The sequence below is a fragment of the Hydractinia symbiolongicarpus genome, chromosome 6 (assembly GCF_029227915.1).
Source record: "Hydractinia symbiolongicarpus strain clone_291-10 chromosome 6, HSymV2.1, whole genome shotgun sequence".
NCBI lineage: Eukaryota > Metazoa > Cnidaria > Hydrozoa > Anthoathecata > Hydractiniidae > Hydractinia > Hydractinia symbiolongicarpus.
In genome coordinates, this window is record NC_079880.1 from 10,258,412 (window position 1) to 10,285,872 (window position 27,461).

General features: G+C 31.4%; 2 protein-coding genes across 5 annotated transcripts in view; one reads left to right on the forward strand and one right to left on the reverse strand.

The window, feature by feature from the left end:
• Window positions 1-168: 168 nt before the first annotated feature.
• LOC130646956 (TBC1 domain family member 2B-like) lies at window positions 169-27,389 on the reverse strand. 3 transcript variants are annotated; one of them, XM_057452638.1, is made up of 36 exons: window positions 27,223-27,389; window positions 24,532-24,571; window positions 23,112-23,145; window positions 21,777-21,845; window positions 21,327-21,392; window positions 20,869-20,941; window positions 20,656-20,703; window positions 20,526-20,574; window positions 20,311-20,449; window positions 19,853-19,912; window positions 19,595-19,638; window positions 19,478-19,511; window positions 19,364-19,402; window positions 18,867-18,939; window positions 18,655-18,704; window positions 13,879-13,929; window positions 13,628-13,663; window positions 13,412-13,457; window positions 13,178-13,236; window positions 12,948-13,047; window positions 12,081-12,145; window positions 11,045-11,096; window positions 9,962-10,068; window positions 9,137-9,222; window positions 6,183-6,273; window positions 5,750-5,852; window positions 5,580-5,660; window positions 4,985-5,221; window positions 4,526-4,591; window positions 4,178-4,236; window positions 3,986-4,064; window positions 3,430-3,494; window positions 3,024-3,090; window positions 2,908-2,952; window positions 2,156-2,368; window positions 169-1,360 (listed from the first exon to the last, which is right to left on the reverse strand). In XM_057452638.1, the coding sequence occupies exons 1-36, from the start codon at window positions 27,364-27,366 to the stop codon at window positions 1,256-1,258; spliced, it is 2,775 nt and encodes a 924-aa protein (XP_057308621.1). In that variant the 5' UTR covers window positions 27,367-27,389; the 3' UTR covers window positions 169-1,255. The 3 variants fall into 3 exon arrangements, with proteins under 3 accessions (XP_057308621.1, XP_057308620.1, XP_057308622.1); XM_057452637.1 differs by having other exon boundaries at window positions 19,595-19,650; XM_057452639.1 differs by having other exon boundaries at window positions 19,595-19,650; window positions 21,323-21,392; window positions 27,223-27,287.
• The window catches only part of LOC130646962 (tRNA (guanine(10)-N2)-methyltransferase homolog), a 56,716-nt gene continuing 50,463 nt past the window's right edge, over window positions 21,209-27,461 (forward strand). For both annotated transcript variants that reach the window (XM_057452645.1, XM_057452646.1), the window contains exon 1: window positions 21,209-21,212. The gene's annotated coding sequence lies outside the window, so the exon portion shown is untranslated. The remainder of the gene's footprint in view (window positions 21,213-27,461) is intronic.

The window sequence follows — 27,461 nt, forward strand, 5'->3', positions numbered from 1 at the left end:
ATTAGAACGTACAGAACACGCGGTTTTATTAACAAATGACTAAAAATGGGTCAAAAGTTAGGAAAATTCAACTCGATATTTGAAAAACCTAATTTTGGGGACCGGGGAGCAGTCGAAGCAAATTTATTTTTTACAAGGCAGAAGTGTGGTACGAAATATATAAAATCATCATATTCAAATCTTTAATACAAAATAAACAAAACAACTTATTTACAAATGTATAAATTACAGAATTATAATCATCAATATTGAACTTTTACAAAACAAGGGAACAACATAAAAACAGTTCTCAACCTCGATGTTAACAAGGAAGTTACTTTTGTGCTCAGAATATTTAATGTTGATACTATAAAATATAAAAAATATACATGCCGTATTTTCTCTATTTGCTTGCCCCTCTTAACATAGCTCCGAAAGTTGATTAATGCTGATAATTTCGCGTGTCATAATTCTTGCGCAGTTTAAAGTCGCCTGCAAGTAAAAATTTTAAATAGATTATATTTTCGAGCATTATAATTTGCGCGCTAGAATTTACGCGTAATTTGTGTACTTAATGTCGCGCAATAACGAACTTTTAATCGAATGTGCGAAAACGAGTACCCGCAAAAATTACTAAACTTCACACGATGTTCAGTAGAATAAACAAGTGCTTGTTTCACGTTAAGAAGAAAAAACTTTGGCTTAAATTACTACTTATATTTTCTGACAAGTTTGATGTTTTTCTTTTAATACGAGGAGCTATCGTTAAACTGGGCACCAAATAAAGAATCTACGGTATTGCTAAAGTAAAAAAAAAAAAAAAAATATCTCTATCGTATTTAATTTTATATACTATATTTTTTGTACAGACATAAAAATGCAAAAAATTATAAAAAAAGAAAGTAATATTACAGTCTGATCAAACATCCTCTAATTTTTTAAACTTTCTTTTTAAGTCGTTAAATTTGATTCCTTTAAACTTTTTTTTTAATTTGCTTTGTCAGGTTTAATTTCCCCTCCATACTTCTTCATTTTTATAGGAGGATATCAAAAAATGTCAAAATAGCGTGCCCTTAACAGAGGTCTCCAATATCGATTTTAAGCAAAGATGCAAGCCTGCATTTTTTTTATGCGTAAACTTGATCAAAATATTGACTTATTATTTATTCAGAATGTGTGATCATATTATCTTAAGGACGTGTCTGTCAACATACTGTTACGTGGTAAACTTACCAACCTCGTCCCATACCTTTTCGTGTGTGACACCAGACCAGCGCTAATTATCATCATCATCACTTAAAGGTGTGTCCGCTAGCACATCGCTATCTGCTCTTTTGTCTCGATATTCTTGCCTCAGTACTTCAAACTCATCTAGCTGAGCCTATTGGTGAAAAAAAGAAAACTTTGTAAAAGAAATAAGAAACACAAACAACATGAAGGCTAACATTTCATGCTGGGAGGTGTTGGGAGGGATTAAAAATAAAGTTAAAGGGATTACAAATAAAGTTGAAGGGATTAAATATAAAGTTGAAGGGATTGAAAATAAAGTTGAAGGGATTGAAAATAAAGTTGAAGGGATTAAAAATAAAGTTGAAGGGATTGAAAATAAAGTTGAAGGGATTGAAAATAAAGTTAAAGGGGTTAAAAATAAAGTTGAAGGGATTGAAAATAAAGTTAAAGAGATTATAAATAAAGTTGAAGGGATTGAAAATAAAGTTAAAGGGGTTAAAAATAAAGTTGAAGGGATTAAAAATAAAGTTAAAGGGATTGAAAATAAAGTTGAAGGGATTAAATATAAAGTTGAAGGGATTAAATATAAAGTTGAAGGGATTAAAAATAAAGTTGAAAGGATTAAAAATAAAGTTCAAGGGATTAAAAATAAAGTTGAAGGGATTGAAAATAAAGTTAAAGGGATTAAATATAAAGTTGAAGTGATTAAAAATAAAGTTGAAGGGATTAAAAATAAAGTTGAAGGGATTAAAAATAAAGTTGAAGTGATTAAAAATAAAGTTGAATGGATTAAATATAAAGTTGAAGTGATTAAAAATAAAGTTGAAGTGATTAAAAATAAAGTTGAAGTGATTAAAAATAAAGTTGAAGGGATTAAAAATAAAGTTGAAGGGATTAAAAATAAAGTTGAAGGGATTAAAAATAAAAATAAAAGGGAAGATCTTACCTGAAGAAGTGGTCGATAGTATCGTCTCTTCGATTCCACATTTCTTCTACTGAATGGGTTGACTTGTATGAAGGCTATCTGGTAAATCTTTTGAATATTGAAACGAGATTTCGAAAGTTGTCGAAAATAGTTGAATAAACGACCAGGATCTCCAATCTTTAGCAAATCGTCTTCGAATGTTTTGAACACAGCTAAAGCGTATCTAAAAAGCACCTGCGAAGAAAAACAAAACAAAGTTCATTTTTGTGGACTTGCTCCATATCGAAATGATTTAAATATTTTTCAGATCTTTCCTGAAAAAATATTTTTGCTTAAAAGCAGCTGGCGGAGTGTGAATCCATGTACTTAAATTTAAAACATACCCCAAGTTTTCATCTGTGTCAAATAACGCGCTTTTCCATGTTTATGAGGAAACTCACATAACAATTTAATAATTCGTACCCAAGTTACTTGATATTTAAGTTACTTTACTTAAAAAGGGGACTAAAAACGAGTAGCTAAAACAACAGGTAATCTATTCCCTAAAGAATAAAACAACGGACTACAAATACACTCTACATCATCATAAGCAATTGGTTCCCTAAATATGTTACCAAGGTATCACAAAAAAAACCATGTTCACACACTTTGAAATATATGTTCGCGTCAAAAGACACCCTATCCGATACGGAATTCGCTTCGAAAGATCTTTACTAGCCGCGTGTGAACATGGTTTGACAGTTATGTGAGATGGAAATAAAAAGATAACGCACCTTGCTGCCTTCAAACAAAAATGTATCCCATACTCTTAGAGTCAACTAAAAACAAATGGTAACTAAATTGGTTGAAAGTTTACATTATCTAAGTTAATCGAATCAAATACGCTTACCTCGATTGGAAAAAAATCCACAAACACCGTTAAAAACCAGTTAAAAGATATGAGGGACATATCCAACCTAAAAAAAGAAAAGCTGACGTCATCAAGAAATTTGGAGAAAAATATGTGAGTGAAATTTTGCCAAAGTCACAAACTTGCAAAGTTTCTCGGATTAAACTTCGCGAATCGGCATTTTTCGCAATTTCAGACCCTGTTGGTAGCTGTGAAACATTGGTATTTTGAAAAATTCGCGGGAACGAATTTTTCGCAAAAAATTTGGAAATGTTTGCGAAAAAGACCAACCTGCATTGATTTCTCAGTATAAAATAGTTATTATAGTCTAGCCTGCATCCCATGATGCGAATTTTTTATTGCATAGACTGCGTATTTAAAAAATTTAGAAGTAAAAAACAATTACTTCATAGATTGTAAATGTGTTCCCAACTTCGGAAACTTTTCATCGATCAAATCTTTACAAACTTTCTAAACATTGAAAAAGTAAAAGAAAAACATACACAGTCCGCAAAACAAATCAAAGTGGCGCTACCTTACTTAGGCTGAGAATGCCAGCCATCAGAGTTGTTGAAATCTATATTTCGGATACAAAACATGTTTACAGCCTTTCAAGGGATTCCTGCATTGGAAATGACATTTTTATATGTTGTGGAGAATAAAAATTTGATTATCAAGTTCTTTAAAAATCCTAAAATTTTAAAAGATTTAATATATTATTTTCAATGCAGGAATCCCTTCAAGGAACGTGAATCAAATTCCCTATTTTTAGTCCAAATATGATCCATATGTATGATTCATTCCACAGACAGATCCTCTAATTCAGTTAATCGGATTAAAGAAACGCGTTATTAATAAGGACAAAGCATTTCTTTTCTACATAAACTATTAAAAGTTTCAGGGTATGATCATACACTTCCAACACAAAGGTCAGAAAAAAGTTAAGAATAATTTCTTTCTACCTGATCAACTTGCGCTCCCAATAAGGTTCTACTATAGTAATCCAGTGGCATTAAATGCTCGACTATTGCGACAAGACACCTGCGGATAAATGTGACAAAATGAGTTTAAATGAAAATGTTACATGTTGTTGACATGGTGCGGAATCACACAGTATAACCGAGACGAAGCAAAACAATAACAGGAATACTCACCAAAAAGCACTCTCTTCGTCTAGGTAGAGCAGAGCAATGGCACCAAGTCTGTTTAAACCCTACAGTGAATGATTTTAACGGTTTTTTATACATTAACGTTGGAACTCAGGCTTAGCAAAATTACTGGGATAAATTTTAACTTGTTTTAACCGAAATCGTGGCAAGTCTAGCTGGTTCGAATCTCATATAAACCCGTTTATTTCAATGAAACTTTAATAGAGAAGCGAAGATCTCGCCTAGCTGAACAACCCCGGTCAATCAGGCCAGCTCGTCTCAGAAAATAAGCTCCGAAGAACTTTTGATACAAAGACTCGCTCACATATGAAAGAAAGAAAAAGAAACGCTTACTTGACAATAGCCAACAGCTGGATTATGCCAACTATACGCTAACAAGATGCGACGAAGTTTTGCAGTCTACGAGAAACAAAATTATTGACCATTCTTATTTTATCCAGCTTAAAGCCAAAAAGAATTGCAATGTATGGTACAGCGAGGCAGTAGTAACATCCAAAGAAGTATAAAAATCGTGACACTCTGAGGTTATATCAGGTCGCGTATTTTTTAACTGGGAGAGGGAAAAAACAAGGCTTGAAGAATTGATAGCGTTAATCTCACAGAACCATCTCGTATTTCATCTATTGCACTATTTCTCTCTGTTCTCAAGCCAACAAGTGTAGAGCACAGAAGTCTCGTTAGTTTGGAAGATTTTAGCGCTCGATTCCTTCTCAATAGATTATCGTGCACAACATTAAAAACATTTGAAGCAAAATTGAATTTTGGCCACAGTGCGTGAAAAAAACTACTTACGCCCTCTGATTCTATCCTATCGTAATATTTATTATTGGGTAATGTACGCAGTAAATCCAACTCGATTTGTTTCGACGATGGAGTGTACACACCCTTCTTCTCTTTTAACAACTTCAAGTAATATCCTGTTCCAGCCATTTCTCGTTCACGGTTGATTCGTAAATCAATCATATCTTTCCATACGCGTGCTCTGAATTCGTGGGGTACACCGTTTCGTATCAGGAACTTCAACTCTTCCTAGAAGAGAATAATTGAATGGATTAAAAGAAGTTTCTAAAACTTAATCAAACAAACGACAAGAAAATATTTTAGCAAGGCAAATTTTTAGATTTTTTTGATAAAATTTTATTTTCTACAGCCCTCAAATAATAAAGCAAGACAAATCCCCTACTCCTTTTTCGAGTACATTTCAACAAAATATAAGGAAGGAGGTATATTGGCACCCATTCTTAAGTACTGTCATAATTTTGGTTAATTTTATAAACCATTTTCTCAGTTAATTAGTGAAGGGTTAATAAACTGATAACCTGAAAGAAATTTACTTGATGTTATCAATCTTTTAGAAACAAAATATTTGACGCAAGATAAAAATTACAGTTTTAGTGAAAGGTGTGTTTCCTTGTGCTACCAACAAATTTTCCCACTTCACTCCTACTGATACTTCCAATGAAATATTCTGCAATGAAATAAAAAAAAATGATGTTTTATATCTAATATACAACCAATGAAAGTCATACGAAACCATAAATAATGCCTTAAACCTACCTCTTTATCGTCGAGTAAGACGCTGCAACGATCTGCTAAATTTTCCAACCTCTCTCCATCTGCTCCATCGTACATGTCGTAGAAACCGTACTTATCAGAATACCTAACGAAACGAGAAAAGGGGGAATGTTTGCAGGTATAGAAAAGTTATTTTTAGTTAATGTTGCCAGTCTAATGATTCAAGAAATTTGGGAGATGGAATTCCGGAAAATCTCCTTATCTGCTGAAAATTGTAGACGTTAAAAATCACATATATTTTGAAGTACCCGGATGAAGTTAAAGTATTTCACACATCGAAATTTTGGAAGAAAATGTTTATAGAAAAATTGGTGAGATCTGCCCTATTTTTTTCGCAGTACTACTTCATGAAACAACTAAAGATAATATACACAAAACAAACAAACAAAAAAACAACAAAAACAAACAGACAGACCTATTTTCTTTTGACATATCTTGTTCAGGATTTTCTTTGATGGCATCATCAATGAGTTGCTCAACCATATCAGCTGAACCATTTCCACCTTCTGCAAAGCAAGGAAAAAATTTTCTCATTTGCCAAACCCAAGTGTTACATCCAACTGTTCAGACGTAACACCATATTTGTATATTATCATCTTAGATGTTTCAGTATGAGTCTCGTCTACTCTATGAATTATCTAACAAGAGTCATGTCTGTTGATGACAATACTATTTTTATTTCATAAATTTTAGTTTGAGATACGGAATCTACTTTAGCGCACGCCTAATAATTGATTTCCGCCAGCGAAGGCGGAATCTTTAAAATCGCCTGAGGAGATAGAGAGATAGATAGAGAGATAGATAGAGACAGCGCAACTAGGCTGGACACCCGAAACTTATCTAGGCTAAAGCCTAAATCCTCGTTTTGACAGATTTTTTTCTGAGAACGAGGCTAAAATGAGTTTTAAGCCAATAAGAATCCTAACAGTGCATCAAATTGTTTTATTATCCAATGAACAACATTTTATTTTAAATTTATATGCTATCGCAAGTTAGAGCTCGTGCAGTGTGGCATAATGAAGATCGTCTTATAATGCGCCATCTTTGATGTTATTAACGTTTCCCTTTAATAATTACGTCATTTCTTTCTGTACAATTTTGTAAGCGCATAGACTAAAGCTATATTCAGCAGAACTAATTAATTATTCATGAATTTTAATTTACGAGGAATTGTTGAGGCTGAATATTATGGGTGAAATATAATGTATTTTAGCTATAAAATCGTGACAAGTGTGTTATAAAAGAAAAAATATGAACTGATTATATATAAAAAAAAAAGTTCAGCCTTGACGTTGTTCTTATTTTGTTTTTATTGTTCATCAATTTTCAGGTTTAATATTTTTCTTTTAAAATTGTTCTTATAAAGAGAAATGAAGTTTATGTAAGTTAAGTTAGCTATGATTTACAGTGACAATAATAATCAAAAATTGAATTTTAAAATTTTAGAATATTCAATGATTGTGTTCCCCCATATTACTCAGTCCTCTTCAAAGTTCATTACTTTTTAAGATTATTGCTAATGGCGGAAATCTTTAAGCCGCAGGTCTTCTTGGTTTGTTTTTGCATACAACACATTTCTACAAGAGTAAAATCGTTCTGTAAAGTTGCATCTATTTTTGGACAAATTCAGTAACTTCATATATCACTAAATAACTTCAAAAGTTAACTTTTTAAATCTTTTTTATTTCGTTTAAATATAATTCTACCACGAGTACAAATCGTGTCTAATTTTCCACCGAAAAAATACCGCCTTAGAATTTCAGCCAACCAAATTATTCGGACTGATCGCGCCGATCGCTTTCGACACAACAAAAACCGTCCTAGCGACATTAAAATGACAAATTCATAACAAGTCAAATATTACGTTTGATAGAATTTCTTTCAAGAATAGTATCTGGCAACTTTATTCCATTAAAGGAACATTTTCTTCCAATCGTTCTTGGGGTGAACAAATAGTGTTTTTTGTATGGACGTTTAAATGATTCAGGTACGAGTGACAAAAAAATTCACGTGCATGAAAAGGCGTTGCTAATAGTGTATCGATTATGTTACCAATGAAAGAAAATTCGACAGAAACATCATAATAACAAATTCTTACAATTGATGAATAGAGAAGACGGTTTTATGACACCTTCAAGAAATGAAAGTTTTGTTTAGTTCTCTGCATGAAGAAAAAATATTTAAATTTCTTTTTCGAGTGATTGAAAGGTTCAAATTATTAAAAAAAAAGATAAATACTGTCAGGCCGGATTTTTATGAAACGAATGGCGAGTTCACTTTAAAATCTGTTAGATTTCCACGATAGATGTAGGAAAGGCGAAGAAGTGTAAAAATTTAATACGGTGAATGTGGACACGTATTTCTGGAGTTTCTTCCATGTATGTTCTTCTACTTGGGCACCTAACGCATGTGTTGGCAAAAAGGACTAACGGGAAACAGGAATTCTACTAATTGCTGAAGAAAATGTAGATGTTTACATCTTTCTGCGCATGCTCACATTTACTTCAGTAATGAGTAAAAAGTTATTCCTGTGTAACGGGACTACCTATGCAGAGATTTTGAAAAAGGATAAATCTAAATGGCTTAGTATTCAAAGTGTGTGTTAAATTAATACATAGAAAAGAAATGTTTACAACTGTAATGGCGCTTTATGGGGACTTGAAAACAGATCGGGCAATAAGGGTGAATTGGACTTTTTTTAAAAAAAATCAACCGCCCCTCTCAAAGAAGAATCACTATTGCAGAATTAATTTTGCAACACTCTAAAAAATGGTGACTTTTACAACCAGAATAAGCATAATTAAAATAATTAAAAGGGAGGGCGTTTATTAAAAAAGGGCGTCTATTGGAAAGGGGCGTTTATTACAAGAGGGGGCGTTTATCACAAGAGGGGCGGTCACTTGGTCAAGCTTCTAATGAACAATAGCATCTAACGAGATGATGAAGTAACTCTAAAATGTTTGTAGTCTCCAGTTTTAACTGAAGACTGCGCCTTAAGTTGCTTTCTCATTACTATACCAAAATTTATCTTTAAACACCACTGGTTGAAAAAAAACTTACAAGTAAGAAACAAACAGAAAACTATTTAATATATTCAACAAAACACGAAACACAACAAAAAAAGAATACTAAGGAAATCCGCAACGCGTCTTTGATAAACTTCTATATGAGATTTGTGAAAGAATGTAAAACTTTACTTTATTTATTTACATTGTCGTTAAACCAGTATAAAATTAGTAGCATCTAGTATCATTTTGAAATCCCCGTTTGAAAACCTGAATGAGCAGTTTGTAATTTTTGCTATCCCATGATGCAATGCATTGTTATTGTTTTCACATTTAAAATTAAAACGTTTATATTAACACTAACCTCTCTGCGGAGTTGAAAATTCTTTCAATAAATATAAATAACGACTTTTTAATTTTAAAAGTTCTGCTTCGGTATGTTCAAACTTCCTAAAATAAAATAAATAATAATATAGGTTAGACACAAAAAACGCTTTAACAAAAAGGTTTTCAGTGTATAACGAATCTACTCCTATGCATTGATTGTTTTGTTCTGCAAAATATGACGCTTGGTTGTACGTGATATATTTCACATCACGTGCAATTATTGACAAGATTTTCTTGACAAAATTGACTCTTGCACAGCCACGAGAAAGATTTGTTGAAAATTTCTTTAAAGATTGAAAGGGCAACATCAATTTGAAAGTTTTTCTTGATCACTATTCTCAACTGTTGCGTGTTTAAATTTTATTCATTATAAAAATTCACGAAATATTTATATACGTTAAATTCTCATTAATACACAAAAATTAAAAATAGACAAATGTTAAGGTCTGATTTCAAGTTTCTGTTGCAATCCTTAGCAAATGAAGTTGAGATGGTCGAGACAAATTTCCAATTGACTCACCTATCCAGTTTACTATAATTTACAGTCTAAGTGATGCGAAACTGGATAGACGAGCCATGTGTAAAAAGTGACAAAAGAAGAACGGGTAAAAGAAACAACAAAAAAATCAGTAAAATAAAAATAAAATTTATCTTGTAAAATCTTTTCCAAAAATGTTATTCTGAATCTATTACAAAACTCTACAAGCAAGAATTAAGGGAATAATTGATAAAACCGAGAATGTAGGGGAGTATGTATACCTACAAACCAGAACATGAAACAAAATCTACAAAATCAACCTACTCTGTTACAATCTTCAGTCTTTCAGTATCCATCCTCCTTAGTTTGTTCAACTCGAGTATTTCACTGTTGAGGAAATTATTTTGCGATTGATATGCTGTACAAGTCTCCTGTAGAAAAAAAATAGTAAGAAGTAAATACTCTCTTTAATAATACAAAGACTGTGTATGTCCGTCTGTGAAAGACGGACATGCAAAGTGGATGTGTTCATTTTCCTTTGAAGTGGCCGAAAAGTTATGTCTCGAATGTTAATCGACAAATTTAACATCGCAACATCAATAATTCTAGATCTATACGATGAAAGCAACGGTATACAAAAATCTAAAGTATAATAATTTTGTACTTTGGGGACTTTGCTGACGTTAGCATAATTTTTAAGCCTTTATATATCCTTAAACGTTTATCAACAGCACATGATCCTATACAACCGCTTTTAATTTGGAAGTGTTTTTTACTTTCAAAAACTAAAAAAAAAAATTGACCATGAAAGTGTTAACTTTAGTACGGTTTTTTCTGGAAACGATATGTTCTAACAACATATCCATATCTTTTATAAAATATGCTCCCAGATACTGAAAATATGAAATGCTTAAAAAAGACATTTACATGGCCAAGAATATGTTATATTTATGTTGTCACTTCCTCTGTTTCTCTTGTACCTTACAATATTACACTTCAAACTTCTACTTTTAAATTAACCATAAGAAATGTTATAGCATACAAATTAGTGAGTAGGAACATAATGTATATGAAAGCTGTAAAGTGATCACAAGAACGACTTTTGTATGAGAAAAAGTGAAGAATACAAGGAGTACAAAGAAAAATTCTTGACTTTGGATTGACAATAATGTAAAACTTCTGTTATTGTCAAATATTTTGAAGTATTTTTTATGTTTCTTTGTAGCTATGGTATACTATAAAGTCATCTCAAGGAATATTACACATTTATAGGCTTTAAATTAAGAAAATAAAGAACCTTTTTTAATACAACTTTGTAAGGGAGTTTCCAGTAGTCACAGAATTACTTTTTAACTTTTTGTTTTTCAGAAAAAGTAACAGTCGAGTAAAACATTTTTTTACTTTTACCTTTAGCTGGTAGTAATTCATGACCTCCTGTGAATTTGAACTTCCACTTGTTCTAAACAAATGTTACAAGATTATATACATACTAACGTTCGTATTTTCAGCTGGGCGTTAATGTAGTGGGCGTTTATTTTAGCGTAGTGTTCGCAACAAAATAATTGTTCTTTAACAGCAGTAAGACTCATATACCACATTTCATATAACAGTTAATAGTTAAGATGGAAATTAAGATCCGTCATAGACGTTTAATCGACGGGCGTTTCCTATTATAATCAAATTTCTACAATAAGTTCTTTTTTTAGAAATAATTCTCTTCCCTTCCTCTTCTTTGCCCACTAAGAATTAACTGAACCAATGAAGTCGCAGAAAGGGAAGAAATTTGGCGAGAAAAAAATTTGGCAGAACTGGTGGCGGATGACAAAAAATATGAAATTTGACGTAAATTTAATTTGGTGCAAAAACGAATAGGTTTGCGGAAAATCAATTTCGCAGATGATAAAAGATACTAAACTTGGCGGAGAGCAAATATAAATAATTTTGGGGTAATTTAATTTTGCGGATAACAAAAAATACTAAATTTGTCAGGGAGCAAAACTAAATAATTTTGGCGGAAAATTAATTTTGGGGATTGACAAAAAATATAAAATTTGACGAGAATTATATATGGTAAAGAGCAGAAATAAATAATTTTGCAGGGATTTAACTTGACATATAAAAAAAACTGCTTTTGTTAAAAACAAGATTTGAATCAGCAACAGCCGCTTTTTTACAATATGAACCGTAAACTTAGGTAAAAAGAGGTAGTAGGTAAAATACTAAAATCAAAAATTATTTTTTCTTACCAATCAGTTTTTCATAACTAGCAGGACCGAGAAAAAATTTTAAAAAAGGGAGGGGGGAACTTAATATGGTGGTTTTTTATGAGTACTGTTAAATAAGCCAAATTTTTCTTAAATTGGAATGTCTCCCTTTTTTTATTGCAGTAGATGCAACACATCGACATAATCTTTCTTTAAAAATTTATAAATTACAAACATACAAGTCAGTCGCTTCTATTTCTTCACACACATCTTCACCTGTCTCTGCTTGCTCCAATGAAAACACCTAAATTATAAATAAAAATATCTCCCTTATTATCTACATCCCATCAGTCTGTTTTAACAATACAATTTTCATCTTAAATTTAATGGAACTATCTTAAAGAGATTGTTGCTGATAAATATTTTCGCTCGTTTTTCAAGAGATCAGTTAAACTCCATAAAATATGTTAAATCCACTCAACCAAGAATATTTTTTTTTTCTTGATTGAAAATTATTCTTGTAGCAAAACTATGCAATTAGAACATGTTTGCGATATATTATGACTAAATAATTATGGTTTATTAAGTGATTTCTGTCTTATTCTGTGCATTTACATAGAACTAGCTGTGGCCCGGGCCTGCCCGTCCTTTATTTACCGCATTTCGTATGTCTATTTAATGTAGTTGCCATTTCACGTGGCAGATATTGGGTATTATCAGATAGAATAAGACGGTAAAATATGTACAACAGTAAAACATAATTTGAATCCTTTTTCCCTACGTTAAAATTAAAAACTTTATGCAACACATTTTTTGCAGCACATCTTTTACAATACATCTCAATACATTGGTTTCTGCTAAAAGCCTAATAAAAAATTCTCTTAACAGTTTCCGGATCACCATTTCTTTGCTATTTCTATACATAGGAGATATTAAAAGAAACCACCTTTTCTGGCATATTTTTATAACAGGTCGACAGACTATTTCTAACATCAGTAATTTAAAGAGGTTTTGGTAATTTGAAGAGGTTTCAGTAGTTCACCTATTCGGATTTAGTTATCATACACAAAGCACAAGTAAAAAAAATCTTCACATATTATGCTAACTTTGTTTGTTAATACTATGATCGAATTGTCTTTAGCCTGGATCATTTCTTTTAAAACTTTCTCCTGACCAAGTTTCTCCTCCAGTTTGACTTCTTTTTCTCTAACAACAAAAAACAACAACAATAACAACAACAATAACAACAAAAACAACAAAAACAACAACAACAAGGGTTGTTACTTGATGTAGTATGTTACAAAGATACTCCAAACATTAAGATTGGACGTCTTACTTCAATAATATTGTAACTTCTGTCAATTCTTTATTTAGTCTTTGCACCATCCTTTTAAGCTATTAAAAAAAGCGTTTGATACGAATGTTAGGAAGGTCATGTGGGGATTTGATAACGTTTACATAAAAATAGAATGAATAACAAACCAACTAAACAGACGAACGAAGAGAAAAACATGCAGGAAAAATGTACTTTGAAGAAGTGGAATACCAGGAAGAAGAATATACGACCAACCTGAGTTATATAATCTTCCTTCTCTTCAAATGCTTTTTCTTCAGGACTAAACTGACAAACACTTAATCAATATTACGAGCTTGAAAAAGATTTCAGGAACAAAGAAAGAAATTTAAAAAAAAAAGTTGAACGTCAAAATTTAAGGTGCAAATAAATATATTTTAGCGTAATTTATTTGGTATAGAAAGTTTCATAAAAAAAGAAACATGATCAGACCTTCTACTATCTGTACCACGATTCATAGCTGCAATTCTGAAAAACATAATAACACAATATATGTCAACATATTATGCAGCTTGAAAGGAAGTTTAATTGAAGTTCAATGTATTTATTGCAACAAATTGTATACACTTTCGAATCACCGTCACAACATTGTTGCTGCAAATAGCAGTAGAAATACAAATAGCAACAAATCTGAAATCACCAAAAAAGTATATCCAAAATGGTCAAAGAAACTCAAATGGTACCTCAGTTGTTCACTAAGGCTTTCTATGACGTCATCACGTGTTTTCATTTCTCTAAAAGAATGAAAATAACATGTAGTAGCATGAATCTCTAAAATTATTAACACTTTTATTTTCAATTCCATCTGTTGTTAGTTTTCTGTTGTTAGTTTTTTGACCCATAAGAAAAGTCATGATGCTTTCTTTGAGTGTCTGGCCTCCCAAGGCTATTCATACTATAACATTTTCAAACCCATTGTAGATTAAAATTAAAAAATCAGTCGTGTGTTACAAAATCCAAAACAACTGAACTTTTTAAAGCATTTGTAAAATACATAACATTTAAAAGCATTTCTATTAATTCGAGCTATCGAAAAGTATAACTAGAAGTTTCTGCGATGATAAAAATCTCAACCTTATTAAAAACGGTATAGACTTGCAAAAAAAAATTAAATACCCTCATCCCTAAGAAAATGATTCAATGGTTTTTGTATCTCAGACAACAGGATGACTAAATACATCACGTTGCGTTGAATGAAAACAACTAGAAGGCTGTCTCTTATATTTAAAATTTCATTTTAGGTATTTAATTATTTCCTTTAAGATATTTTTAACATTTTAACCATATGGAAGATTTAAAAAAATTGATATACACAAACAAAATAATGCATAGCTATAACCAGTACAAAATTTTTGTGTAAGTTTGTAATTTAGGGAACAGTCATTGGCAGCATGGAAAATGTTTATCAAATTTTATCTTTAAAGACATTCTTAATAAAAAGTACTGAGTGTATACACCAAATGTTTTTGTTGTTTTTTGCTACCATTTTTCTCGTAATGATAGGATTTGGAGATAATAAATAAATAAATTTTAGCAAAAGCAAATGATCTTGTCTGTGGTCATAACGGTAAAATCAGTGAAGAATGAAAAATGGCAAATTATTTTCGGTATACGTGTTGTTCAGCAAGTTTTCATCAAGGAATAAATTATAAAACTTCATTCTTCAACAAATATAAAATATTTTTATTTTTATATTTCTATACTTCAACAAATATAACAAAAATGAACAGAAACTTTAATGTTCCTCAAGTTTTTTGGTCATGTTAGAATTGACAGTGAATTTTTATTGGTTTACCAAATTGATCAAGATAACTTCAATCAAAATTTCAACGTTTTACATTTAAGAAAAGCTGAGTTAGAGAAGGCTTAATCAAACACAATTTAACTTTTAAACTTAATCATGCTTAACCATATGATCAAAAGTGCTGTCATTAAAAGTAAATTACATAAAAGGTGAAGGTCAAGTTGACATTAAAAAAAGGTCTTCGCATATATTGTTTGATAGTATTTTGTTTTCTTATTTCTGCAATTCCAAGAACAGATAATTTAACCAACTGAAACCACACAAACACATAAGAATTGTGTTTACATAGTAATAATACAACATTGTGTTTACACGGTAATAACATGACATTGTGTTAACAATAATTAACATACTTGTTGACAAGTTGTAGTAATCAATAAAAAAGCTACAGAAAGGTTAAAATAATTATGTGGCTGCAGCATATGTGAAATATCTGTTAATGACCCAAATTAATCATGTATTTTTTTACTTAATCACAAGCAACTTTGACCTCAAGCTGTGAATTATTTTTGCAAATATAAACAAGCTGATACAACAAGTTTATTGAATTTTCCACTCACTTTATTTAGTGAAAAATACACAAACTTCGATAGTTAGATAATTAAAAATCAAGTAACACATTAACTTTTACTAACGTTTATATGTGTTATATATATATAAAGTTCTTTGATGTTACCTTGCTGATGAGGTTCCTAAGCCACAAATGACCTTCAATTAACTGGTGAAGTTATAACAGATAGATATATATATATTTAATTGATTACATGTTTTCATTCTCTGATCAACTTTGTGAAGACAGGTCAGTGCAAGCAGCAAAGCAGCAATGTTACTGGTAGTATTATTGCTAATAACAACAACTCTTATACACATTCCAACAATTTATTGTAAATGTGGAGAAGTATACAAAACTAGTTACACAAACGCAACCAAAAACACAGTAGTCCTACTGACTTCATTGACACAGTCCCAAAGTGGAAATATTTATAATGCTATAAATTTAAATTGGTTGAAACAAATTCGTTGGGTAGTATTACACGCAAAGTTAATCCAGCTTCTAACTGTTAACGTATGCAACAAAAATGAAGTTCTCGTTGATTCGATAACCAAGATATACCTAGATAAAACATTTCGAAACGCAACCGTTGTGATGTCAATTTTATCTCCCGAGCTAACTCGACTAGCAGCTGCTTTATTATCGCCATTACCAATTCGATATGTTCCCTATTTCCATGAAGATATTTATCCACTGTTTCTCACAGAAAATCCAAAAGTAACGCCAGTCAATAATGAGGCAGATCGAAGTCATCACCTCAAATTACTAATAGCAATAAAGCACAAATACTTTGGAGTCATCGAACTATGCACAGAAAAAACACAGTGTCAGAAAATAAACGAAGATGTTATTAAAAAACACAAACTTTGTGTGAAACAAAAAAGTATAATTACAACACAACCCAACATTAAGAAGGAGTTACAACAGTTGCTTAATTCCACAGAAGATAACATGTTTCGACTAGTGTACACAAATGGAGCACGACTGTTTGAACCAATCATCCGTCAAAAAATATTCGACATAATATTGTCAACAAATAACAAGGTCTTTGGTCAGCTACTTTATGATAAAAAAACAACATGCAAAGCTCTCATAAAATCCACTTTAAACATCACAATTTTTAACAAAACTTGCACCCATGAAATTAAAAAGGATATCTCATATGATTTTAACATCTATTTACGAATGATCTATGCAATATATGGCAAGATTGTTCGGTTTCCAAGTTGGATAGCAGTTTTAGAGGACTATCAAGATAATATTATGAATTTTCAATCCAATTGTCACATACCACACTGCAGGGCAGGAAAAAGATTAAGATTTGGCAATTTAACACAAGACTCAAGATGGGATAGCAGTTATGGTTGGTATTGTCAACCTTGTCCTGGAAACACATTCAAGAGAATGGAAGATAGCATATGTCAACCCTGCCCACTAGAGTTACATAGCAATCCAGAGAAAACATTCTGTATTGATCTAAATACAACTAGCTATTTAGATCTAACTGATAATGCAGCTATTGTATTTCTCGTTTTATCAAGTTTGGGGTTTTTCTTTCATGCTGCTGCGTTAGCAATTTTTATCCAACAACGACAATCTCCACTTGTTTTGTCATCACAACCGCTAATGTTATACCTACAGTTTATATCTTGGTTAATACTACAGCTTATGGTACCTTTACTTTTCATTGGAAAACCACATCGCTCTATTTGCATATTACGACCAATTCTTATCGGCGTATTCCTTGTGACACCTGTTGCAACGACACTCAGTAAGACACAAAAAATCCTCACAATATTTGCATATAAAACCAAAGCAACAAAAAGAGAGATTCGAAAAACAAACACAATTCAGATATTCTTTATCATCTTACTGATAAGCATTGCTGTGTTCATTCTTGTGATAACATTTGAAAACAAAAAAGTTCAACAAGAAAGCCATCTGTTTAAATCAGAAAGAGTTCGTTATCAGCACTGTAACAGTAATATTCACATTCAATATCAGTTTTTCTATCTTTTCATGTTATTTATTGGCAATACAATCTTAGGCATCCGAGCCAGACGTTTACCAGGATATTTTAAAGAGACTAACAACATTACATTGGCTTCATTTAGTTGTTCCATAATTCTTGGCTGCTCTTCTTTAGTTTATTCCAGTCAAGACAACCCCCCAAAAAAGGATCTCATTCTGATGTACACCATAATCAGTACCAATTTCTTGTATTGCATTATTTTATATGGCTACAAACTTTTTATAATATTGTTTCATCCTGATTTAAACAAAAGGACAGTTGTTAGGAAGCAAATTGTTAAAAAAATGGATTTAAGATAAAATACATAAACCTTATGAACATATAACATTCATTTTTATTTAAAAACATTAGTTTTTCTTCTTCTTAAAGCTACAAACCATGTAATGATTCGCGTTTAGAACACTTCCTTTTTTATAAAAAATAACACAGGCTTGTTCCTCATTTAAGTTATGCTTACATTTTTTGTCTTTCCCAAGTTTTTTTAGGTTTTTGTTTTAATCTTGGAAACTCTTTCCACTTTATGCTGAAGAACTTTTAAGCAACTTTCTACCAGGTCGAAATTTAAGTTGCTTATAAATATGTGTAATAGGTATAATCAATGTTGAAGAAAAGCAATCTAAGTTTTAACATAAACATTTTAGAAAGAAAAGATTGAAAATATTGTATACTAGTAAAAAGACGGGCGAATCCATGGATTTTTCCATGGGCTAACCCCATGGAAAAATCCATGGATTCGCCCGTCTTTTTTATACCGCATTGGATGTGTCTCACTTCTTGCGCAGCTAAGCTACCATTTTGCGTGACAGACAGACAGACGTATACAGGTAATTTGATATAGATTTATATATTTTTATAGAATGGAAAAAGCCTTCCACATATTTCTTAATTTAGTGGACACGATTTCAAGATAGATTTAACCCAAACGCAAACCTTAATTTTTGTTACTTTTGAGCACTGTATTAACAATGCTCAAAAGTAACTGTAAAAAGACTCAAAAGTAACTACGTAAAAATAATGCCTTTAAAATTTATTACTTATTGTTCTGCTACAACCTTTAAAAATTAACTTACTTTTCTGCCACACAAATCGCTTCTCTGAGAACATTGACCATCTCAAAGTTCTAAACACAAGAAGCACAATTTATCAACAAACAAGTGGTTAGCTGTGCGAACTAGACTCAAAATCTAAAAGTACTAAATTTTGGTGATGTCAGCAAGAAAACTTCTTCCCAATTGTCAGGAGGACTTCATGGGCAATGGTATCAAATGAAGTAAATACCAACCTCTTTACATTCTAAACAAGCTATATCATCTTGCTGACTGACTGGCCTGCTGATTGTGGGTGGATTCTTTTTTCTAAAGCGAATAAAAAAGTTCTCACTACTAAAGATTTTTTTTTAAGATTTAGGATAACAAAATTTTTAAAATAAAACCAAATTCAACTTTTGGATCAACCTGTAATTTAACATGTAATATAAATCTGTACTTTTTTTAACATGTTATGATGAAATAAAAACAACAATTCATATTTTCCCCTTGTTTTTTTTCTGCAAATATCTTCTTACCACCCAAAAATGTGCTTTCCCTTTCACAAGACCCAGCATGACAAAAAAAATAGTATTGTGAAAACAACTTAAATATTTGATCACTTAATCAGATCTATTTCAAAAACTAATATTACGCAGTTACAAATAAAAAACCCTGCAGTGATAATTAATACTGAAGTTATGGGGTCAAACTAAAATCTGAAATTTGTCTTGATGCAAAAATTACGACTTACTTTATATTTGCAACTAATTTTGTAAAACCAAAATCAACCCTAAATAAGAAGGTACACATGTACGAATATAAGCAAATACTTGTATCAAAAAAAAGGTTACCAAAGTCTACCTACGACTTATTACGCTTGTTTTCGTATTGCTTTTGTTCTAAATCAAAAGGTGTAAGAAGGTAGAATAAAGAAATACAAACGTTGAAAAGACAAAAGAAAAAGAAAATCAAACTGTCTTACCAGTAACTTTTATTTCTTGTGTTTGTTGTTCATCTTCTGAGTAGCTGTAAAACATGCTAAAATTTTAAAATCAAAAAAAAATTTAGGGAGCAATGGATAGACCAAGAATACCAAAAAACTGCATGTAATAGACTTCTTTTCACAGCACAGTAAGTTAAAAATGCAAACCTCAAAACGTACACAACCGTGTGTAAAAAATTCAAATAATTTTTAAGCCATTTTGTTGAATAAAATAAACTTTATTTTTAATACATATACCTTGATGAATTCCCTCCATTTGGATATATTTCACCAGTAGGTGTCAGAAAAGCTGACTTTCTAAAAGAAATCAAAACTCAGTTAAGAGTTGCAGAGTTATGGTTTTGACCTAATAGATTTTTTAACTGCCTGTTTGTTTGGTATCCTTTAGATAAATTAAATACATCATTTGTTTATTCAGAAGTACTATTGAATCTCAATGATCTTTTAGTGGTAGCTTATAACTATAAGCATGTAAGCCAAGCAAACACTATTGAAGGTATGGTAGTCAAAATTTCTGTGATGCTTAATTTATGGAGTAATCAAAAGAGTTGAAACGATTGCTTGGGTGGGTACAGTCTTCAAATTTTGCCCTTTCTCCATTATTAATTCTAACATTATATTTTAAATTGCCAGAAATAAAAACTGACACACAATGTGAAATGAAATAGGCAAAATTTATAGCAGCAAGAAAATACCTCCAATTCTTGAATTCTTTGTTTAGATTAGTAAAAGAGAAATTCCAAGAGTTTAGGTTTCCACCTTGCGTTGATGCAGCACTATCTCCTATAGTAACTGGTTTTTCAACAGGTTCATTCATACCAACACTGATATTGTCTAAAAGGACCAGATAAAAATTTTGTATAAAAATTCGGTTTTAGATGTTTGGCTTTCCACACAGAAATCAATATACCGTCATTCTTTTTCACAATTCCTTGTTTACAAAGTAGCCCATTGTTTGCCTACAAAAATAGAATTTCTTTTACAAACAACAAAAATTCACTACAGTTTTAAATTTAAAAATCTTTCACAGCTATTCATACCAAATCAGTCGTAGCAGGTTCGTGAGATCCATACTCTCTTCTTCTAGCCTAACAAAACAACATTTCGTTTTAATGTTATTAGAAAAGCAAAATGTATGCTCATAATGTTTGAGATATAAAAACATAAAGTGCAATATCGTAAACTAAAATTATTTCCACAGCTGTTTGCTGTCTGAATCAACTGCATTATTTAAAATGCATGGATAAACTTACCTGAAGTTCTTGCAACCAGAACATCATCGTGTTGCGATCCTTAGCTTGGATGTGGTATGTTCGGTCATTTGAGCTAAACAAAAAATTATTAAATCATTAAGTTAAATCAATTTTTCCGTTTTTAACAATTTTTAAACACAATGGGTTGTACCACAAAATGTTAATTTTTAAATATGCACTAAGGAAAGTTATGATTACAAGTCTAAAAACACTTTATAATTTGGTTTCAATCACCACTGGAAATGAAATGACTGTATGTTTGGAAGAAATCTATCTGGAGAATTTTATATAAAATTTTATTGACAAAAAGTTTACCTGGTATGAATATAAGGACTCTGAGTTTACCTTTATTTAAAAGTATCTTAGCCAAGGTAAAGTGTGCTGCAGAGTATTTTAAATATTTAAGAGGACAAACTAACAAATATTAACAAGAAACAAAAAGAATAAAAAATACCTGCCTGATTTGAAACAGAGCTTTATCTTCAGCACTAAATCCAAATGTAGCATTGGCAATGTCAATATTTCTACAAACAAAAAAACCCAAGAAATTAAACTCCAGCCTTCAGCGGTTCATCAGATCATATTTTTCATTATTATAGTTCATCAAAATAGAGTAGACATCGTATCATCACACACTTGCAGATCATCATTCACCATAGTTACCAAGACTTAGAGTTAACTAAACCTACACCAGAGTGATGAATGATGGTCTTAGAGATAGTTGGCCAAATGTGCTAAGGTTTAGGTCTAGAAAAGCCAACATTATAAACCATTAGGCTTTAAGTATGTGGTTTTGAACCCACCTCACTTGACAATTTAGTTAACATTTTGAAGATTAAGCTTACACACCAACTGATAAAAAAGAGCTTATAAAATCATAAGCTGTATTAATGCATGTGAATACCTACCCAAGTGGTTCACCATCTTGCGGTTTACGATAATAATACAGTAGACATCTACGGTGATCATAAACAAACCTAATAAAGATATCAAAAAAACATTTACAATGTTTACAAGAAAGCTAAAAAATGTTGAAGGAGTGGTCCCACAAATTTTTTTTATTTGTTCTTTGGATTCTCCACTATTTCATTAGTATAAAGTTTTTATTCTTTTTTCAAAAAATTGTTCATTATGCTTTTAATCAATGCGCAAAGATCGCCTTTTTATTAAGAACCTTTTGCTGTGACGTCATAATTGGCGATGTTTTAGTTTCGAGAGAGCGAGAGAGAGAGAGAGAGCTTGATACTCAGATCACATATATAAACACAAAAGAAAGCAAGATGTCGAGCAGCGAAGAAGATAAGAGTACGATATTATTGAAGAAGAAAACAAAATTAGAGAACATGAGGACGGTGATGATGAGATGGAAACCCTTGATGAGCTTTTTAAAGGCACAGGGCTGCAACTTTTTCAATTCTAGACCACTAAATAAAATGATAATAAAAGCATTGAAACTGAGAGAGAAACGACATTTTTAGTAAAACATTGGGAAAAAGTTTTTGTGTGGGGAGAAACGAATGGTGCAAGTGTGATAAGTGCAAGATTGATTGTCTTTGTTGCAGGGAAGTGGATGCATTAACAGACGAACAATTCCAAGGTATATGTGCGTAAACATAATTTTTTAAAGCTACATAAAAATTATTGTTAAAATATGAGATAATAATGATGTATAGTATAAATATCCGGCAATCGCCGTGTTATACCGTCATGTGTCGTGTGAAAAATAAGATAAGTTTTCCCTGAAGAGGATGTTGTCTATGTCCCTTACTCAAAAGAAAAAACAAAAAATATATAATATATAATATGTGATTATAATTATAAAAAATAAAATAAACAAATATTTCTAATTATGAAATTGCTATCTTGGATTCTCTAGAATATCATTCTATTTGCTGAATTGTCTAAACACACAAAAAATCCATTCACCAACTATGATGTAACGGCTATTAAAACAGGATTGTAAAAAGGGCTGAATAAGAGAAAAAATAACTTTTAAAACATTCCAATAAAATGAGATGAAATTATTTTTTTTGATTTTTCGTGGCACCACTCCTTTAAAATAAAACTGATTATCAAAATTATCAATGCACACATTTCCATCAAACAGTGTAAAAAGACCTTTATAAAGAGCAAAGCAACGCCTGAAATGCTTAATTTCTTATTCTTTAAAAAATTTACTTCAAATGTCACACTGCTTGGATAGATATATATTGTTAATAATTTAAAAAGAAAACCGTACATACCATCTGTGTTTCCAACTTTTTAATAAACCTTTTGCTAAAAAAATATTAAATATTGGTAAGGACAAAAGATGGTACCTTCAGTAGCAGGGTGAACTCCCCTGGATTTCCCCATGAGCTTATGACTAGTAAGAAACTTTCTTTAATTTTTTTCCTGTATCTCTGCTGTAGATCTTAGAACATTACGAAAACATAATGTTTACAAGGATTATGTTTTTTGATGAACGGTGATTGAATCATTTTTTTCTTTTCAACTTATTTGGTTGGAAAGTGAGTGGCTTAACGTCAGTTTAAACAATTGGACAAATTATAGTCCCTGGTGAATTATGTAGCTACCGACATGACAAAAGTCATTAGTGTTTGCTAAATTGGTTACCAAATTATTTGGCCTTAAAGGTATAAATGCAATGCAATCACGTAATGACTGAGAGTATGGCATTAAAGAGACATTGGAGTATTTCCCCTGTTACAGATAAAGCAATTCAAGTTATAATGTATTGAACAGAATTTTGTAACAATGGACCTAGTTTCCAAGATTAAAGTTTAATGATTATGACAATTGGTTGTATTTAAATTTCTCATTATCAAGTCCAGAGGTAGAATTTGACAGACCTGTGGTTTGATTAAATATATCTGTTGTGAGAAGGAAATTATTGACTCATGAAACTACTTGATCTTTTAGTGAGAGTAAATTGTTGAAATAGTGATGTTACCAGGTATACATTCTTTAAAACCTGGAAGGTGGGTATTTTATCTAAGAAGCCATGCTTTTAAGTCAATAAAAGATTCACAACAAAAATGCATGTCAGGTGAGAAGATCAGCCAGCCCAACTATCAAGAGCAGATTGAAAATAGCACTACACTGTTTAACTCTATTACAAACATTACATGTCTAAATCTCAATATCGTACTGTTATTTTTTTTTATTGAGGTTTTAATGGTTTTAAATTTGTTTTTACAAAAAAACACATAATTGATTTTTAACAAATTTACAACAGGTTTGCTCCATTGTACTTGCGAGTAGCTTTACCACATAGATGAATGCATTTACACATTTGTTTATATTTACTCCTTGAATTCAAAACAACATGAAATAATATATACTTTTTAGTAATTTTTAAACCTTGTAAACATGAAAAATATACTCTTTCTCTCTGCTATATAAATGTCCACATCACTACAGTTGACAAAAGTCATTGGAGCTTTGGAAAAGTGGCTGAATACCTAATCACATAAGTGATAAATTTAAAAAAAAGAATATTTTCTAGTAATTGTAGGTACATCCATTAGCATATCCACTCTCAATAAAATGCAAACAAGATTAAATTGACAGAAATGAATTATGCAACAGGAAGACTATACAATATGTATGTAGTCTGCATTGCATAAAATCTAATTTTAGAAAAAAGAAATTAAAACATACCACCCTGCTTCCATAAATAGCCACATAATCGATCTTTTTCCTGAAATAAAAATAGTTATGTGTTTATAATAATGGAATGCTCTTATATTAAATGAGATGTGTAATACTTTAAAAAATTGATTATCTTTTGGAACATATATTTTCAAAAAAAAAGTTTGTCATGATATTTTAGATATACTAAGTGTGTGTCAAAAGGGGTTAAGGTATTGTCTACTTCAGAATAAGAAATGTGTGAACATGATAAGCAATATTTTATAATAATATCTTTTCCTCATTTTATTCTACTTCCTGATTTTTTAAAATTTTTTATCTGAGAGTGTTCTAGAAATCTAATTAAGGTTTTCCATCAGTAGAGCTCCATCAGGTGTAAGGACTTTCGTTCTGGCCTTTTTTACCAGTTGGCTGCAACTCCACTTTTCGACAGTTCTTATCACCTTTTTGCTGTTTGAGATAAAATAAAGTTTGTACACTTCAATTTAAATAAAAGATTTTCATCAGAAGTGAGTACGATTGCGTGTTGTAGTATACTCAATGCAATTTTTTGTGTCGCGTGCATGTTAAAAATTTAAAAATAACAGACTCTACAGAAGAGAGCAAATATGACTATTAACTTCGTTAATGTGAAAATTAGCAGATCTCCAACTCTCCTTGGCAACTACTTAACTACCCAACTCCACGACTCGAAATTTACCTAATCTCATTGCTATAATGTCAACCTGCACAGACTTACATGAACTTATTTAGGATCTTGTGTAAGTTAGTTGTAAATGTACAGGCTAGTTACAAGGTATGTGGCTAGCTCAGTGTAGCTAATTAACTAACTAATTAAAAATAGCTACGATTAATTAAATGGTGCTGTTATTTTTCTGTACAACCTTTTACAGAAAAACCAAATAAAAATAAAGAGTTCACATATTCAAACTGACTTACCACTTTTATCATTTTTTGTAACAATAACCCAAGCCAGTGTATTTTGAATTATTACATGATTAACAATTAAGATTCACCCTCCTTAGCAAAAATTGGCTGTTAAAATCATGACCCTCTTCCCCCTCCACACTGATGGCATTTTCTTTTTTACTTTGTACCATAATGTACTACATCGAAATTACAGCACCATCATATATGTGTAGATCAGAAAAAATGCTGTAAACCTTATTCTAGTAGCTATGTATATATCATAATTGTCGGCATTTTTATGTCAATTTTTATTTTCAATTTTAAAAACGAGAGCAAATCCTGATCTTAATTATTATGAGTTAATCTTGTGGATATATCAGAAATGCAAACTTCATTGTGATTGTTTTTTAGTTTATATATTTTTGTAAGGTTTTGGTAAAGTGTTATCTTTTATTTTAGCTTCCAATGCTTCTCACAAATAACTCAATCAAGATGGATAGTTCGAATGAAAAGAACAAGAGGCATATTTCCCTGCTTTAGTCAGTCTGGTAGCGAGCTAAGGGGTTTCTTTTATACTCATGCTGTCATGCACTATGTTGATGCTTTGGGGGTGGGGGGTTTAGGACCATGACAAATAATGCACCACAGGATTTATTAATTGGGGATGTTAATGCGCAAAATGCTTTTGCCATACTTAAAGTTACGGATATAATACTGACTGGCTGCAACACATGGTTCATGTGCTTTATGCTCTGTAAAAAGTAAGTTATAAGGTTGTGGGTCTTGTTTTAGTATTTATGTGGAAGGGCAGGAGTGATGAATCGGCGCGAATTACGCATGTGACTTCATATAAACAAAATTGGCCCGCACTTTGAAGTTTCTCATTTGGGATGTAGATGGGTAGTGGTTTTCCTTTTCATGTCAACTTCTGAACTGGTCCTGTCTAAAGACAGGCCAGTGCCAAATTTAAACATGTAGCTAGCTAGCTAGATAGATAGCTAGATTTTTTTGGTGTATAATGAGCGTTTACATTTTTTAGTTAAAAATAAGGGACCTTCAAAAAAAATTTTCGGACTCTCTTAGCGGGATATCGCCGCTAAGGGGGGAGGGGGTCTGAAGCTTGAAAAAGAAATCCGCTAAGGATTGAGAAATTTTAAAAATTTGTTCGTGGCCTGAACATTCTTCGTCGTTTGTGAGCATAACTCTTCTTTTCATCAATTCCGATAACTTTTATCTACAAAACACGCCCCTGAGCCTTCCAAAAATTTATCCGAAAGTGTGTATTTCACAGACGGAAATCCGCTAAAAGAGGGGGGAGGGGGTCTTTATCTTAGCAGCGATATCCTGCTAACAGGGCCCGAAAAAATTTTTCGAAGGCCCCTCATTTACTAAGAAATCGCACACAGACCTCATAAAAGTTATAACAGTTACTATGTTTTAAATATCAATATAACTATTTCCTTTTTCAGATAATATATACAGTTAAAAAAATAGTTGTTTACAGTTCATGAATGTTATGTGATCAAATAAACTTCACTTGAGGTTCACTAGTGGTCACTTAGTGAGGGTTGTGGAAGTTTTTTTAAGCTTTAAGTCTACAGATAGAGAGGAGGATCTTTAATCAGCCACCTGACTACCAACTATTCAACTATTTAACTATACCCAACTTCTTGACTACAAATCAAACTCAACAGCAATTTCTCCTTCAGAAAAGTGCAGCAGAGAAGCTTTGTTTTAGCTAACTAGCTTTTTGTTTAACTATGAGCAAGCAAATAAATAAGACATATATACTTTTTTATGTGATGCTTCCATATCTGCTGGACCTAAAAGATCCTTTTCTGCTTTCTGTTTGACACCAAAATCGATTAGCGGAGGAATATCCAGGATTTCCCATTCCCCAGATTTTTCGTCCCTTTTCGTTTCAGAAGAAGCCATTTTGAATTTAGTTTTGTTTTGTAAATAAAAAAACTATAATATATACCGACCTATGACCCCGTAACAGCAAAGTCACTTACGCAAAGTCAGGGTTT

Bases quoted from the DNA above. Each gene is read 5' to 3' on its own strand.
- LOC130646956 (XM_057452637.1), bottom strand. From the start codon at position 27,366: ATGGCTTCTTCTGAAACGAAAAGGGACGAAAAATCTGGGGAATGGGAA. The intron at 21,393-21,776 runs GTAGGTATTCAC...TTTTGTTTGTAG, and splicing joins CAAGATGGTGAACCACTTGG to AAATATTGACATTGCCAATG. The intron at 5,661-5,749 runs GTAGGTTTAAGG...ATTTCATTGCAG, and splicing joins TCTTACTCGACGATAAAGAG to AATATTTCATTGGAAGTATC.